Below are 12,389 nucleotides of genomic sequence, written 5' to 3' on the forward strand. Positions count from 1 at the left end.
CTGCTGCTGAGAATTTGCTGAGGAAGATTACTGAGAGTGGAAGGTAAGCGTAAATCTCTGGGTGTTCTTGTGTGTCTGTTTTGTTACCTTTCCAGAAGCCTAAGTGGGATGTAGAGATAATGAAATGGAAGCCCAGATGGCTAAAGAGACCCACTCAGGTCACAAAGGCCTGAAGTGGGAAAGCTAGGATTTGGATCCACAGTTAGGTGGCTCAGTAGATAGAATGCTGGGTCTGGAGTCAGGAAGACCTGAGTTCAAATTTGACCTCAAACACAAAGCTAGCAGTGTGACCCTGGGCCAGCCATTTAACCTCTGGTTGCTTTAATCCATTGGAGAAGGAAATGGCAAACCACTCCAGTACCTTTGCCAAGAAAATCCCATGTCCAATACTGGCATGCTACGGTTCACTGGGTCACAAAGAGTCGGGCACAACTGAATAACAAAATCATCAATTTTTGCATTCTAATGAACTATTCCCCTCATCTTTTGTGTCATCTAGGTGGCACGGTAGATAGAGTGCTGGGCTAGGAGTTCAAATCTGACTTCATATGCTGACTAGTGGCCTAGCCCTTGGGAAATCACTTTGCCTCTGATTGCCTCAGTTTCCCCACCTGTAAAATGGGGGAAAATAATAATATCCACTTTGCAGTTGTCACAAGATCAAATGAGATAATATTTGAAAAGCATTAGCACTGTGCCTTGCACATAATAAGCACACAATAAATATGATTATTATAGTGCTGGACTTGGGGTAGTGGAAATCTGACTTTGATCTTAACTGTATAGATACAGTAATATGGATTATATCGTTATATAGACGCCAGTTACATGACCCTGGGCAACTCACTTAACTTCATTCAACCTCATTTTCCTCATCTGTATGATGGGGATAACAGTGGTACCTCTCTCCCAGGGTTGCTGTGAGGTTCAGTATTTATAAATTTGTACAGTATTCAGAAAATCTGAAAGTTCTATGTAAATATTATATATTATTAACTCTGAAATAAGTTAGATGGTCTAGATAACTTCTAAGGTTCTTCCTGATCTAAAATTCTATCTTTCTATAAGAATTAATGCTTCTTAGGGGCAGCTAAGTGGTTTAGTGGATAGAGCACTGACCCTGCAGTCAGGAGGACCTGAGTTCAAATCTGACATCAGGCACTTACTGGCCGTGTGACCCTGGGCAAGTCAATTAATCCCAATTGCCTTAAAAAAAAAAAACCTAATGTTTCTTCCTCTTTGACCTTCTTAATTTGGGTGGCATTTTCACCACATGACCTCACAGAGTTGTCCACCACTACAAATATCATGAACTTAGAGATTCCAGCACAGTTTTTTTTCCTTTAAGTCTAAAGCTAAAAACTGTCCTCACCTGATCCTGCCCCATTTATTTATTTTTAAATCTCTCTGGGTTCCTGCTTTGCCTCTGAGGACTCATTTCCTTCCTTGGTGTTCATAGCAACAGTGAGTTCCTTTTTTCGTCTTCTTCGTTTGGTACACTTTGATCATGTGGTTTCTCTTATGCACTTTCTATTTCTAGAGTTTTCCTTTAGTTTTTTTTTTTGATTCAGGGCTTGTCAGGAGATAGTCTTCTCTCTTTCCTGGCCTACCTTTTAAATGTCTCTCCTCCTTTGCAAAAAGCCATTTTGACCTGTTCACCTGAAGACAACCTGGGTTACCATCCTTGGTTACCCAGTGTGGAATTCCCTTTAAGTGATACTCAAAGCATTTGTGATCTGCTCTCTCAAAGAAGATGGCCATCATTTACTTCTTCAGGATCATAGAAGACAGATCACACCTGGAGGGGACCACAAGTGACATCTAGTCCAACCCACCTTTTGCAGAGGAGGGAAATGGGGGCCAGGTAGTTGAAATGACTTTCCCAAAGTCATATAAATAACATACATCAGATGCAGGATTTGAACTCATGCCCTCTTACTCCAGAGCTGCAGCTCCTTCCACCATACCATGAAACTGTGTAGGTGGGTCCTAGGGAGTAGCTTGATAGACAAGGGAGTTAAGTGACTTGTTCAGAATCATAATGGCAGAAAGTATCCTAGGTGATTTGAAGTCTTTCTGAATGCAGGTCCAACACTCTAGCCACTACACCCTCCTGCCTCTGTGTACCCAAAGCACATCACAAACCCCAAATGGGACAAAGGATGAAAAACTCAAACAGTAGATTGTTCTGTCTACGCTCTACAAAACTGACATGGCCATTTTTAGTCCTATTAAGTTGGTTAATTTTTAGCACAAATAATCTAGTTGTTTTTGTCAAGAGTCATGGTGCAGCGGATAGAGCATTGGGCCTGGAGTCAGGAAGACCTGAGTTCAAATCCAGCCTTAGACATTGCAAGCTGTGTGACCTTGGGCAAGTCACTTAACCTCTGCCTGCCTCAGATTCCTCAACTCTACAAGGGGGATCATAATAGCACCTTCCTCTCAGGATCATTGTGAAGACCAAATGAGAGAAAATTTGTCAAGCCCTTAGCACAGTGCCTGGCACATAGTAGGCAGCTATTTAATAAATGCTTACACCCTTCCTCTTTCCCTGTTTTAGTGTTATGTAGATTCAGTCTATATCAGGAACATCACATGAAATAATGGTGGGCTGGCTAGCAGCACATTTGGTATATTCTCAGTAATGACTCGTCTGCATCTGAGAATACTCTGTTGCAACTCTTTCATCTCGGTTCCTGCTGGAAATTAGTCATGAAGCTGTTTCATGGTCATTCTTCTTGGAGTTTAATGAGATTCCTGGGTTGGGGATTTTATGACTCATAACCAACCATGAGCACACATACAGGACTTTGCCAGGATGAATTACTGATCTATTAAGTCAATGTGCACCTCAGCACCAACCCTCAAACACACATGAATCTGAGCATGTTGGAAACCAACCTGGGAGCTTTTTCCTCTTCCCACATCAATCTTCTTGTTCCTGACACGGGGGAGTAGCATTCCTTTATTTTCTAGTCCCAACTATCTATTCTTCTGGTTCCTTTACTTTAACAGCCACAGAGGCACAGGCTTTGGCTCTCTCTCTTAATAGAACCATGGTTATTTACAGTAGCTTCATTTTTGACAATTACTTTTCCCATTGTCATCTTTAATCTTCAGCCATCTCTGCTCCAAATGCCATAAACTTCTTTATCACATGTACATAGGATGTCCCATAACTCCTGGATACCCAAGAACTGAAGCTGCGTGGACAGTTGATACACGTATGGTTGCAAACATTCTCATCTCTCCCTCCTTTAATTAGCAACATTTCTCCTAATTTCTCTGACTACTGCTCTTGAGAGATGACTCTTTAGTCCTTTCAGTGTTTCATTGAACTCAGGAGCATGAGGCTTCCTGACTGTAGGCCTGGCACTTTATCCACTGTGCCACCTAGCTGACCCCATGACACAACACTAAAGTAAATAATTTTGCACATGTCCTGCTCCTTTTCATTTTCCATCAGAGCAGCATCATAAAACTTCATCTGTAGGAAGGCTTGAAAGTAACTGACTGTTCTCTAAAGAATCCCCTTGGGGATGACTAGATTTTTTTTTTAAATCCCAAAGAGAAGCCAGTGAAAAAGCGGTTCAAACTGGTTCTTAACCCAAACAGGTATTTACTTCTGAAAGTGCAGGAAAGCAGAGAGTGATGATTTTTTTAAAATTAGGATAGATTTTCATGGATTCCAAGATGTTGAAGGTACCGTGCCAATGTGTCATTCTGTGATTCCTAGCCATATCCATGTGAAACATGGAGATTTTTAATGAGGACTGTTAATTCACCTGGAAAGAAATCTCATCATCCTCTCCTTTCTTGGCTGTTTAAGAGGTAGCACAGTAAGAATGTATTCTGTCCCCTCAGCAAGTGCCTTCTATACCTCCTAATTTGAAATTTCCATCAACCAGAGAGAAAGAATTATGGTTCTTGAACCCCAAACCTGGAGTTCACTAGGATTACAGGACAATGGAATTGTACCTCTTATGAAAGCCTCTGGATTCATATTGTCAAGAGTTTGCACTCAGATCATCAAAATCTCCCTCACTTTCCATTTCTTCCATTCCTCACCTTGGCCTGCTCCAGCAATGGAGGCTGAGATGATTTGTCCCCCTTACCTTGTTGGACTGGTGAATAGGCATTTGTCAGAAAACGGAAGGGCCCTTTGTTGTACCAGCAGATCAGAGACATATTTCCTTTCATCTTTATTCGGTACTGCCCTCGAGCCTGGGGGACATCCGAATTATTCAGCATAGACAGAGGTAGGCCAGTACAGTCACTTTTTCGGGAACTCAGCAGTCCACAGCAGTAAATCTCTGTGTGGATGGGGAGAAAAAATAATTTTAAAATATATACATATTATATACATTACAGTACCTTACAATTCACATCAGTCTACAGATAATAAAGAAACTGAGGCACAGAAAGCTTAAGTGACTTGCTGTTGCAACAATTCGGCTAGCAGCTGCTGTGGGGGTGAAAGACCAACACAAATCCAACAACAAGAATGCTGCCAGCACAGGTTCTTTTGATCTGCTTTACTAAGGAAAGTAATGTTAAGGGGTTAACAATCTTATTTCAATCCAATATATACATACAAAATCACTTAGTTCAGGAGAAAAAGCCAGCACCCTGAACTTCAGAGCAGATACAAACAAATTACAAACATATATTATAAACAGACCAAATACAGTTCATAGTTACCAACTATCAAAATCTGGGTTGTCAAGCTGGGAGGCTCTTAGAGCGGCTGCCCAGAGTCCCATGCCAGCATTCCTCCAGGAGTGAGAACCTTAAGCAAATAGCTCTGTTCTCTCTTTTTATACAGCCTTTGGACATCATCAAACATCATCTGAGCAACCAGAACTTAGGTGCCTACTATGGGCTCTGGTCTTAGCAACTCCCCTTAGGACCCTGAGGGCTTCACACCCACATAGGCTTAGCACCTAGTAATTAGGGGTTTGGGCCTGGGGCTCTGCACCTAGTAAAGCTCAATCAAAGTCATTTAATTAATTTATCATTCTAAAACAGTATAAAAGTCCCAACTTAACTGCCAATACACTTGCCTAAGGCCAATTAGTTGGAAAATGGCAGAGCCAGGATTTGAATCTAGATCTCCCAATCCCAAATGTAATTTTACACAGCTCAGTGACACAGTGGATAGAATGCTGGGCCTGGAATGGGGAAGACCTGAATTGAAATCCGGCCTCAAACACTTCCTGGCTGTTTGACCCTGGGCAAGTTACTTAACTTCCATCTGCCTCAGTTTCTTCAACTGTAAAATGGGGATCATAATAGCACCTACCTCCCATGGTTGTTGTGAGGATCATAAGAGATAACTGTAAAGTCCTTAATGCTTAATAACTATAAAGTGCTTCTGTTTCTGCCTTTGAATCCAAGGTCTAGCTCAGTGTATTACATGTATAGGTGCCCAGAGACTGCCACATAGTAAATGCTTAATTCCTTTCACTTCTTTATGAATTTCAGCCTAAATGATTAGGGTTTTCTCCTATAGGAAATAGTGAGCCATTGATTGTTTATTACCTGGGAAGGAGGAGGTAGGGGATCATGGGAGAAATTAGATGTGTGAATTGCTATTTTTAGGAAGATTAAATAAATCTGGAAGCAGCATATAGAGTGAACTAGAGAGAAGAGAGAGTGGGGCAGGTAGACGGGTTAGGAGATTAATACAATAGTTGTGTAGAATTAGAGCTCTTTGAAAGCAGGGGGTGTTTTGTTTTGAATCCCAGGGTCTAGCTCAATGCAACACACATATAGGTGCTTAATTCAGCTTTATGGAGCTGAATTCAGGTATAACGATGGGCGTCTGGACAGGGGTGGTAGCAATGGAAACAGCAAGAACAAAACAAAAAGGGACAACACATCAGGTGATTGGTTGTGGAGAAGGAGGGGTAATGGGTGATATCAAGGCATCCACTGGAAAGAGAACTCTATTCATTCAAGGAATACTTAGAATTGGATAAGTAAAGCTATCATCTGCAGAGACCTGCATTGGGCACTGAGGAGGACACAGCAGAGACAAAAGACATAGTTCCCGTCCTTTTGTGAGCTTACAGCTTTATTGAGACAGGATTTGTACCCAGAGTCATAGAACCTTAGAAGTGGAAGTGGGTTTGAAGGGTCAGGAAGCTAAAATTCTTACCAGAAATGCAAAACTATCCTGCTTTAGCATACAGATAGGGGCTGGACCTGTGATTTTAGTGACTTAGAGTAGTTGTGTCAAACTCAATTAGAAAGGAGGGTGACACTAATCCATACATAAGAATCCCCAGTATATATTGACTTAGAAAGCCACATACTAACATTATCTATGTCGTATTAAATTTTTATTTATTTTGTTAAATATTTCCCAATTACATTTTAATCTGGTTTGGGCTGCTCTCAATTCCCCAACGAAAGTCCCTATACTGGTGCTGGTCAGCTCCATGCCTGGAGCCCTGAGAGTTTCAGGGACTTGCTCCAGGTCAGTCAGATATACAACTTAAATCTAGCTCTTCCTGGCTCTGAGGCCAGCTCTCTAGCCATTAGACTGGACTGACTCATTTTAACAAGAAGCAGTTAAATAACAATTCAAGACAGAATAAAATGAAGAGCTGAATGAGTCTGGAATCCTGAGAGAATGCTGGTTCCATTGGCAGAAATAGCGAAGTCAAGCGGGCAGGGGTCCTTTGGAAACATTATGAGGTCGGTTTTAGACATGAGGAGTTTGATGTAACAGTGGAATATAAGTAAATAAATATGGAAGAAGTGGGTTTGCTGTTAAAAAATAATTTAAATTTGACAAATATTTATTAAGAGCCTACTTAAGTAATTAGAAAAAAAACCAGTGGAATTAGCAGCTAAGGTTGCACAGATCGCTCATGATCATTCGCTGTGTGAATCAATACATGTTACTTCACCTTATGCATATCACCTTATCTCCAGCTTTTACTTGACCCAACACCTGTGAGAAGGGGAGAATACCAGCCTACCTTATGGAAAGACTAATATTAAACATAATTGTTATGACACTAAACCTATATTCTCCAGACAGGTTTCTAGACTCTACCTGCTCTCCCACAGCCTCTCCTCTGGGAATTTAGATTGGCCCACTACTAGAATTTGGGGAAAGTTTTCTCTTGTCTCAAATAAGATAATAAGTGTAAAGCACTTAGCGCAGTGCCTGGCACATGGTAAATGCTATATAAATGTTAGCCATCTTATTATCATATCCCTGTTTTCTCCTTAGATTACTGAAGATTGAATCATCATTTTAGGCCCATCAGTTGACAGGTCAGTAATTTAAAAAATAAAAAGATATTTAAAAAAATATACCCACTCAGGAATCTTTCCTCCCCCCAACTATTTTTTGAGGCCAAAAGAAGGAGATTTTTTTTTCTTATTCTAATAAGTCCCGCCCCCCACACTCTACCACCAAATTTGTCAGATGTGGTAGGCGTCTGGTAAAAGCAGAGGAAGAGGTATGAATGAGCCCATTTGCTAAAAGTAAGAGTGAATGAATGCTGAATCATTGTTCATACCTCTTCAACTGCTCTTACCCAGCTTCCCAGAGTGGGAACGAATCCAGGATGCACTCTTATATATAATAGCAGCCAGAGCAATTTACCCAGAATAACTTTTCCTCCCCCTTTAGTAGGAAAATATCTGTTAAAAGAAAAAAAGAGGGGATAAATGATATCAGTTAAAATTCCAGTTGTTTTTTTTTTTTTACTTAAAGTAGCCAGGAGATGAGAGTCTATCATTCTTCTCTCCTAAGGAATGTTTCCCTGTCTGATGCTTGCAAATATTGCAAAGCCAGGATCAATTTGAAAAATGTTCAAACATGAAGAAACTAGGGTTCATGCTCATGCTGGAGGAAAGGCGAAAGCCAAGCCAAGCAAAGTCTGTGTCTTTATCTCTATATCCCTTTATATGGATAAGGACAGATGTGTCTGTAAGTTGGCTTGTCCTGTTTTAAAGGAGTCCTGTTTGTACCTCAGCAGGAACAAAACTTGTAGGAACAAAACTTTCAAGTACACATTATTCTCTCACATGAGGCCATGGAGGCTAATTGACACAGACTTGCATGATTTCTCAGTGGAGGGCCAAACAGTCTTAGTGGCTTCCCAAAAAATGCCTGAGATATTCTTACCTATTTTCCAGTCTTCTCTTAGAAACATCAGATTTTAAATCTTATAATTTGTTACAAAGAGGAAAACCTAAACCTAAACCACTGAAATCAAACTGCAGGGCCACCCATTTAGAGTTTAAAAGTCATACCATCTAACTATGGGAGCAGTCTGGTATACTGGAAGGATCATTGGCTCAGCAGTCAGAGGAGCCAAGTAAAAATCCCTCTCCTGAAGTTCACTACCTGGGTGACCTTGGACAAGTAATCTATCCTCCCTGGGGCTCAATTCAGCCAACTGGAGATCAAATTAGGTGGCCTCTGAATCCCTTCCAGCTCTGGGCCGAAGATCCCATGATCCCCCTCATTTTATGATGAGGGCACAGAGGCCCAGAGTAAATGGCCTTCTCAGTGCTTTTCAATTCTAAATTGATGATCATTGTTCAGTCTTTTTTCAGTTGTGTCTGACTCATTGTGACCCCATTTGGGGTTTTCTTGGCAAAAAAATGATACTGGGGGCAGTTTGCCATTTCCTTCTCTAGCTCATTTTACAGATGAGGAAACTGAGGCAAACAGGGTGAAGTGACTTGCCCAGGGTCACACAGCTAATACGTGTCTGGGGTCGGATTTGAACTCAGGAAGTTGAGTCTTCCTGATTCCAGGCCTGGCACTCTTTCCACTGAGCCACCTAGTTGACCAAACTGATGATCCTACAATCCTATTAACTTACTTCACATAGGTTGTAAATGGTAAAACCAGGACTCAAAACCTAAGTTGACAATGAACTCTGCTGATCTGTTTATAAAATTTCAGAAGTGTAAGTACATACAGTTGTTTTCATTAATTTTTGATAAGCAGTAAGTGTTAAAAATTATTTTACTCCAAAGGAAAAAAAATCCTCAAATCCAGCATCCTTTTCAATAAAACTTGTAAAAAGTACTGACCACATGTCACACACGACAATGGCTGATGGCAGAGATGATTCTGCTGGGGCATCAGGTACCACTTAGCATGCTTTCTGGGTTACTGAGTGAGCCAAGAATGCAAACTTAGCTCAATAGGCCCATAATACTAAGTAAGATTTCCTACTTCTTTTCCTTCCTAGAACCAGGGTAGCTGTGGCATGAACCCTCTAAAAGATGGCAGCTGCGTTGTAATTCTGTCCACTCGTTTGTGTCTGTGTCGGCTTTGCTTTTGAAATTGGCTCACAAGACTATTTCATGACTACCCCACAGAAGATGACATTTTCAAAACATCTCAACTTGGCCTTCTCTGCAAAGAGCCTGAGGCTGAATCACACACTCAACTAATAAGTGGGCAAAAAAAAAATAATATTTGGCTCCCAATCCATAGCTGAAACTGGTAAAAGAAGAGGTGTAATGGGAGGGGATCAGAGGGAAGACCTTTAAAAAAACCAATACTTTCATAATCTATATTTGTATTAGTGAAGGAAGTATATGATATACATTTCTGTCATGAAACTCCTCCAACTCCAATGCCTGATCTTGCCACAGAGATGACCCTGGACATCAAAGCCTATATATGCCAGTGGATTGCTCATCCTCTGAAGTCCTATTTACCAAGTTTGAATAGCTTTGATAAAAGTTCTGGCAAATATCCATATTTCAGAAGGAGCCCTAGATATGCTGGATTAAAGAACCTAAATTTAAACCACAGAACTTCTCCTTAGTACCTGTGTGACCTTGATTACATTTGTTAACTTCTCTGGGATTCAGCTACTTCATTTGTAAAATGAGGGGGTTGGACCAGATCAGGGGTCCTTATACTTTTTTGCGTCATGGACTCTCTGGCAGTCTGGAGAAGCCTGAGGATGCCTTCTCAGAATAATGCTTTTAAAAATCATTGAGTAAAATGCATAAGATTACACAGAAAACCAATTATAATATGGTTTTCAAAATACAAGGCATACCAACAGTCTTAGTGAGGTCCAGAAGCTTTAATAGCTTAAAACTGCACTTTTGGAATACCCTGTATTACAAAAATAAGTTCTTAGACCCCTCTTTAAGAACCCATAGATTGATAACTAAAGTCCCTTCCAGCACTATGTTTCTGTGTTGACCTACAATCCTATATTGATAAGGATCAGCCTAGCTAAGGTCTGAGAGACATCATCAGAAGCTTGCCATCCAGTTGATGAATTCTTTTGGCCACTGCAACTTATGGACTGTCTTATGACAAAAGGTTGACATCCATGCCAAGTATTTACACTGGTAGAATAACATATTTTTGAGGAATTGACAAAAGGAATATAGAATTGGAATCTAGCTCTTGTAAGGTGGGATGGAAAATAGGAAGGGGGAGGGCATGATGGGGCATGATGGGAAAAACCCTAGATTAAGAGTCAGAAAACCTAAGTTCAGGTCACACTTCTCCATGTGTGATCTTGAGGAAATCATTCTTGGTGCCTCAATTTTCTCAGATCTAAAAAGGAAATAATACTCATACTACCTACCTCAGAGGGTTGTTGTGGGAAGCAAACATGTGGATATGCTTTATAAGTGCATAATGCTTGATCGAAGTGAGCTAAAAGAAACCCAGCTGTTGATCTCCCTACTTTCCAAGCATGATCTGTGCATATGGGCAAGGGGGTGGCAGACCTCTGCTATCATTCACCTCCCAAGGAACAAGAGATGCTCTCTCCATTCAGGATCTAAACCAAGAGGGTGTTTTCAAAGAGCAGTTCATCAGTTTGCATTAACTCAGAGGTTCTCAAACTTTTCTGTTTTTTTAAATCCCTTTCAAAACTATGTGTGGTTTCTTTTACTCTTAACACTCCCCACCCCAACTCCTGCCTTCCACTGCCCTTCTATTAAGGTTGTAATTTGTGTGAAATTCTGCATAAGAGAATAATTTGGGGTTTGTAAGACCAGCATCCTAGAAAGGCTTAGAGATTTCTACCTAGTCATTGTTCCTGAGAGATGTGACATGGGATAGTAGACAGAGAGTCAGTCTAGATTTAAGTAATTCCTGCCTCTGACATATACTCGTTTTGTGACCCCGAAGTAATCACTTATTCTAATCACTAATGCTCTAAGCAACTCTCTAAGACTGTGGGTTGCAAAGAATATGGAGAACTGCAGTGATAGGGTGAGTTTCCTTACCCTGGAAGTCTTCAGAGCAATAAAATCATGAGTAAAGTACTTACACTAGTCTATCCTTATTAATACTATGCCTGATGTTCTAGTAGCTGCTATGGGATGAGTGGAGATTCCTTGGACCATCAGATTGGAGTGGACCGGCTGTGACCCCGAAATGTGGGACCAACTTTAGAATACCATCAGATTGCCCAGCTGTCCATGGAGCTCCTTGCAGTATCAATCCTTTCCTCTCTTTCCTACCCCCAGCAGTCATGACAGTGCTTTTCTCATCCACTGCAACTTTTGTGAAGCCTGTGTCATTGAGCCCTAAGCTAAACTGCATTCTTCTGCGTAGTAAGTAACACAGTGTCTTCTATATTGGGAGGATCATCATTACAGCCTGGTGGAAACTCATGGTTATTTGCCTAGAGGCTAAGTAAAGAACTGTAACCAAAAAAGACAAAAAACAAAAACCCCCAACAACAACCAACTATTCCTATTCTTTGGCGATCAGTTGCCAAGAACAGAACACACATGGAGAAATAGCACCGGAACCTTGGGTAGAGTTAATTATCGATATGGCCTGAAGGCGGCTTCCAATATTAAAATTTTTATCATCTGGGGGCATTTGTACCTCTGACCACGTCTCTTCCAAGAGATTTCACTTAGAAATTTTTAAGCAATTGCTCTCAGAGCAAATCCATAGCAGGAGCAGGTCACGCCACCACAAACCTTGTTTCTCAAACTCTTCAAACAGGGGCAGACTGGTGATGCTGGGCCCTGTGAAGATGATGTAGTTCTTGCCTGATGCATTTCTACAGAGGCTCTTGGCCACCATGCTGTGGAGTTGGGGCTTATTCTTTAGAGTATCCAGTCCGTCTGCACCACTGCCTTCTTTCAGGTGCACATAAATCTTTAAGAGAAAGAAACATACAAAGAAAAAGAGATAAAAGTCAGCTTAATCACAACAGCCTAAGAGACTGATTAGGTGACAAGAAGCCTGGGTTGCTAGTTCTGAATCTACTACCAAGTGAATTATGACCTTGGGTAAGTTATCCCCTGAGGCCTAGTTTCCTCCTCTCCTCACCATCTCTTGGCATATCTCATGTGGGTATGCTATCAATAAAAAACTGATCTAGGAGACAGTCTGAGCCACTACTCAGCCC

General features: G+C 41.0%; 1 protein-coding gene across 1 annotated transcript in view; it reads right to left on the bottom strand.

Moving 5' to 3' along the window:
* PGBD5 (piggyBac transposable element derived 5) overlaps positions 1–12,389 on the bottom strand; it is a 172,575-nt gene that overhangs the window by 12,106 nt on the left and 148,080 nt on the right. The window contains exons 4-5 of the mRNA XM_036756657.1: positions 11,956–12,136; positions 4,116–4,313 (exon numbers count right to left, since the gene is read on the bottom strand). Coding sequence (XP_036612552.1) covers positions 4,116–4,313; positions 11,956–12,136 — 379 coding nt within the window. The remainder of the gene's footprint in view (positions 1–4,115; positions 4,314–11,955; positions 12,137–12,389) is intronic.

This window comes from Trichosurus vulpecula, chromosome 4, assembly GCF_011100635.1.
Source record: "Trichosurus vulpecula isolate mTriVul1 chromosome 4, mTriVul1.pri, whole genome shotgun sequence".
NCBI lineage: Eukaryota > Metazoa > Chordata > Mammalia > Diprotodontia > Phalangeridae > Trichosurus > Trichosurus vulpecula.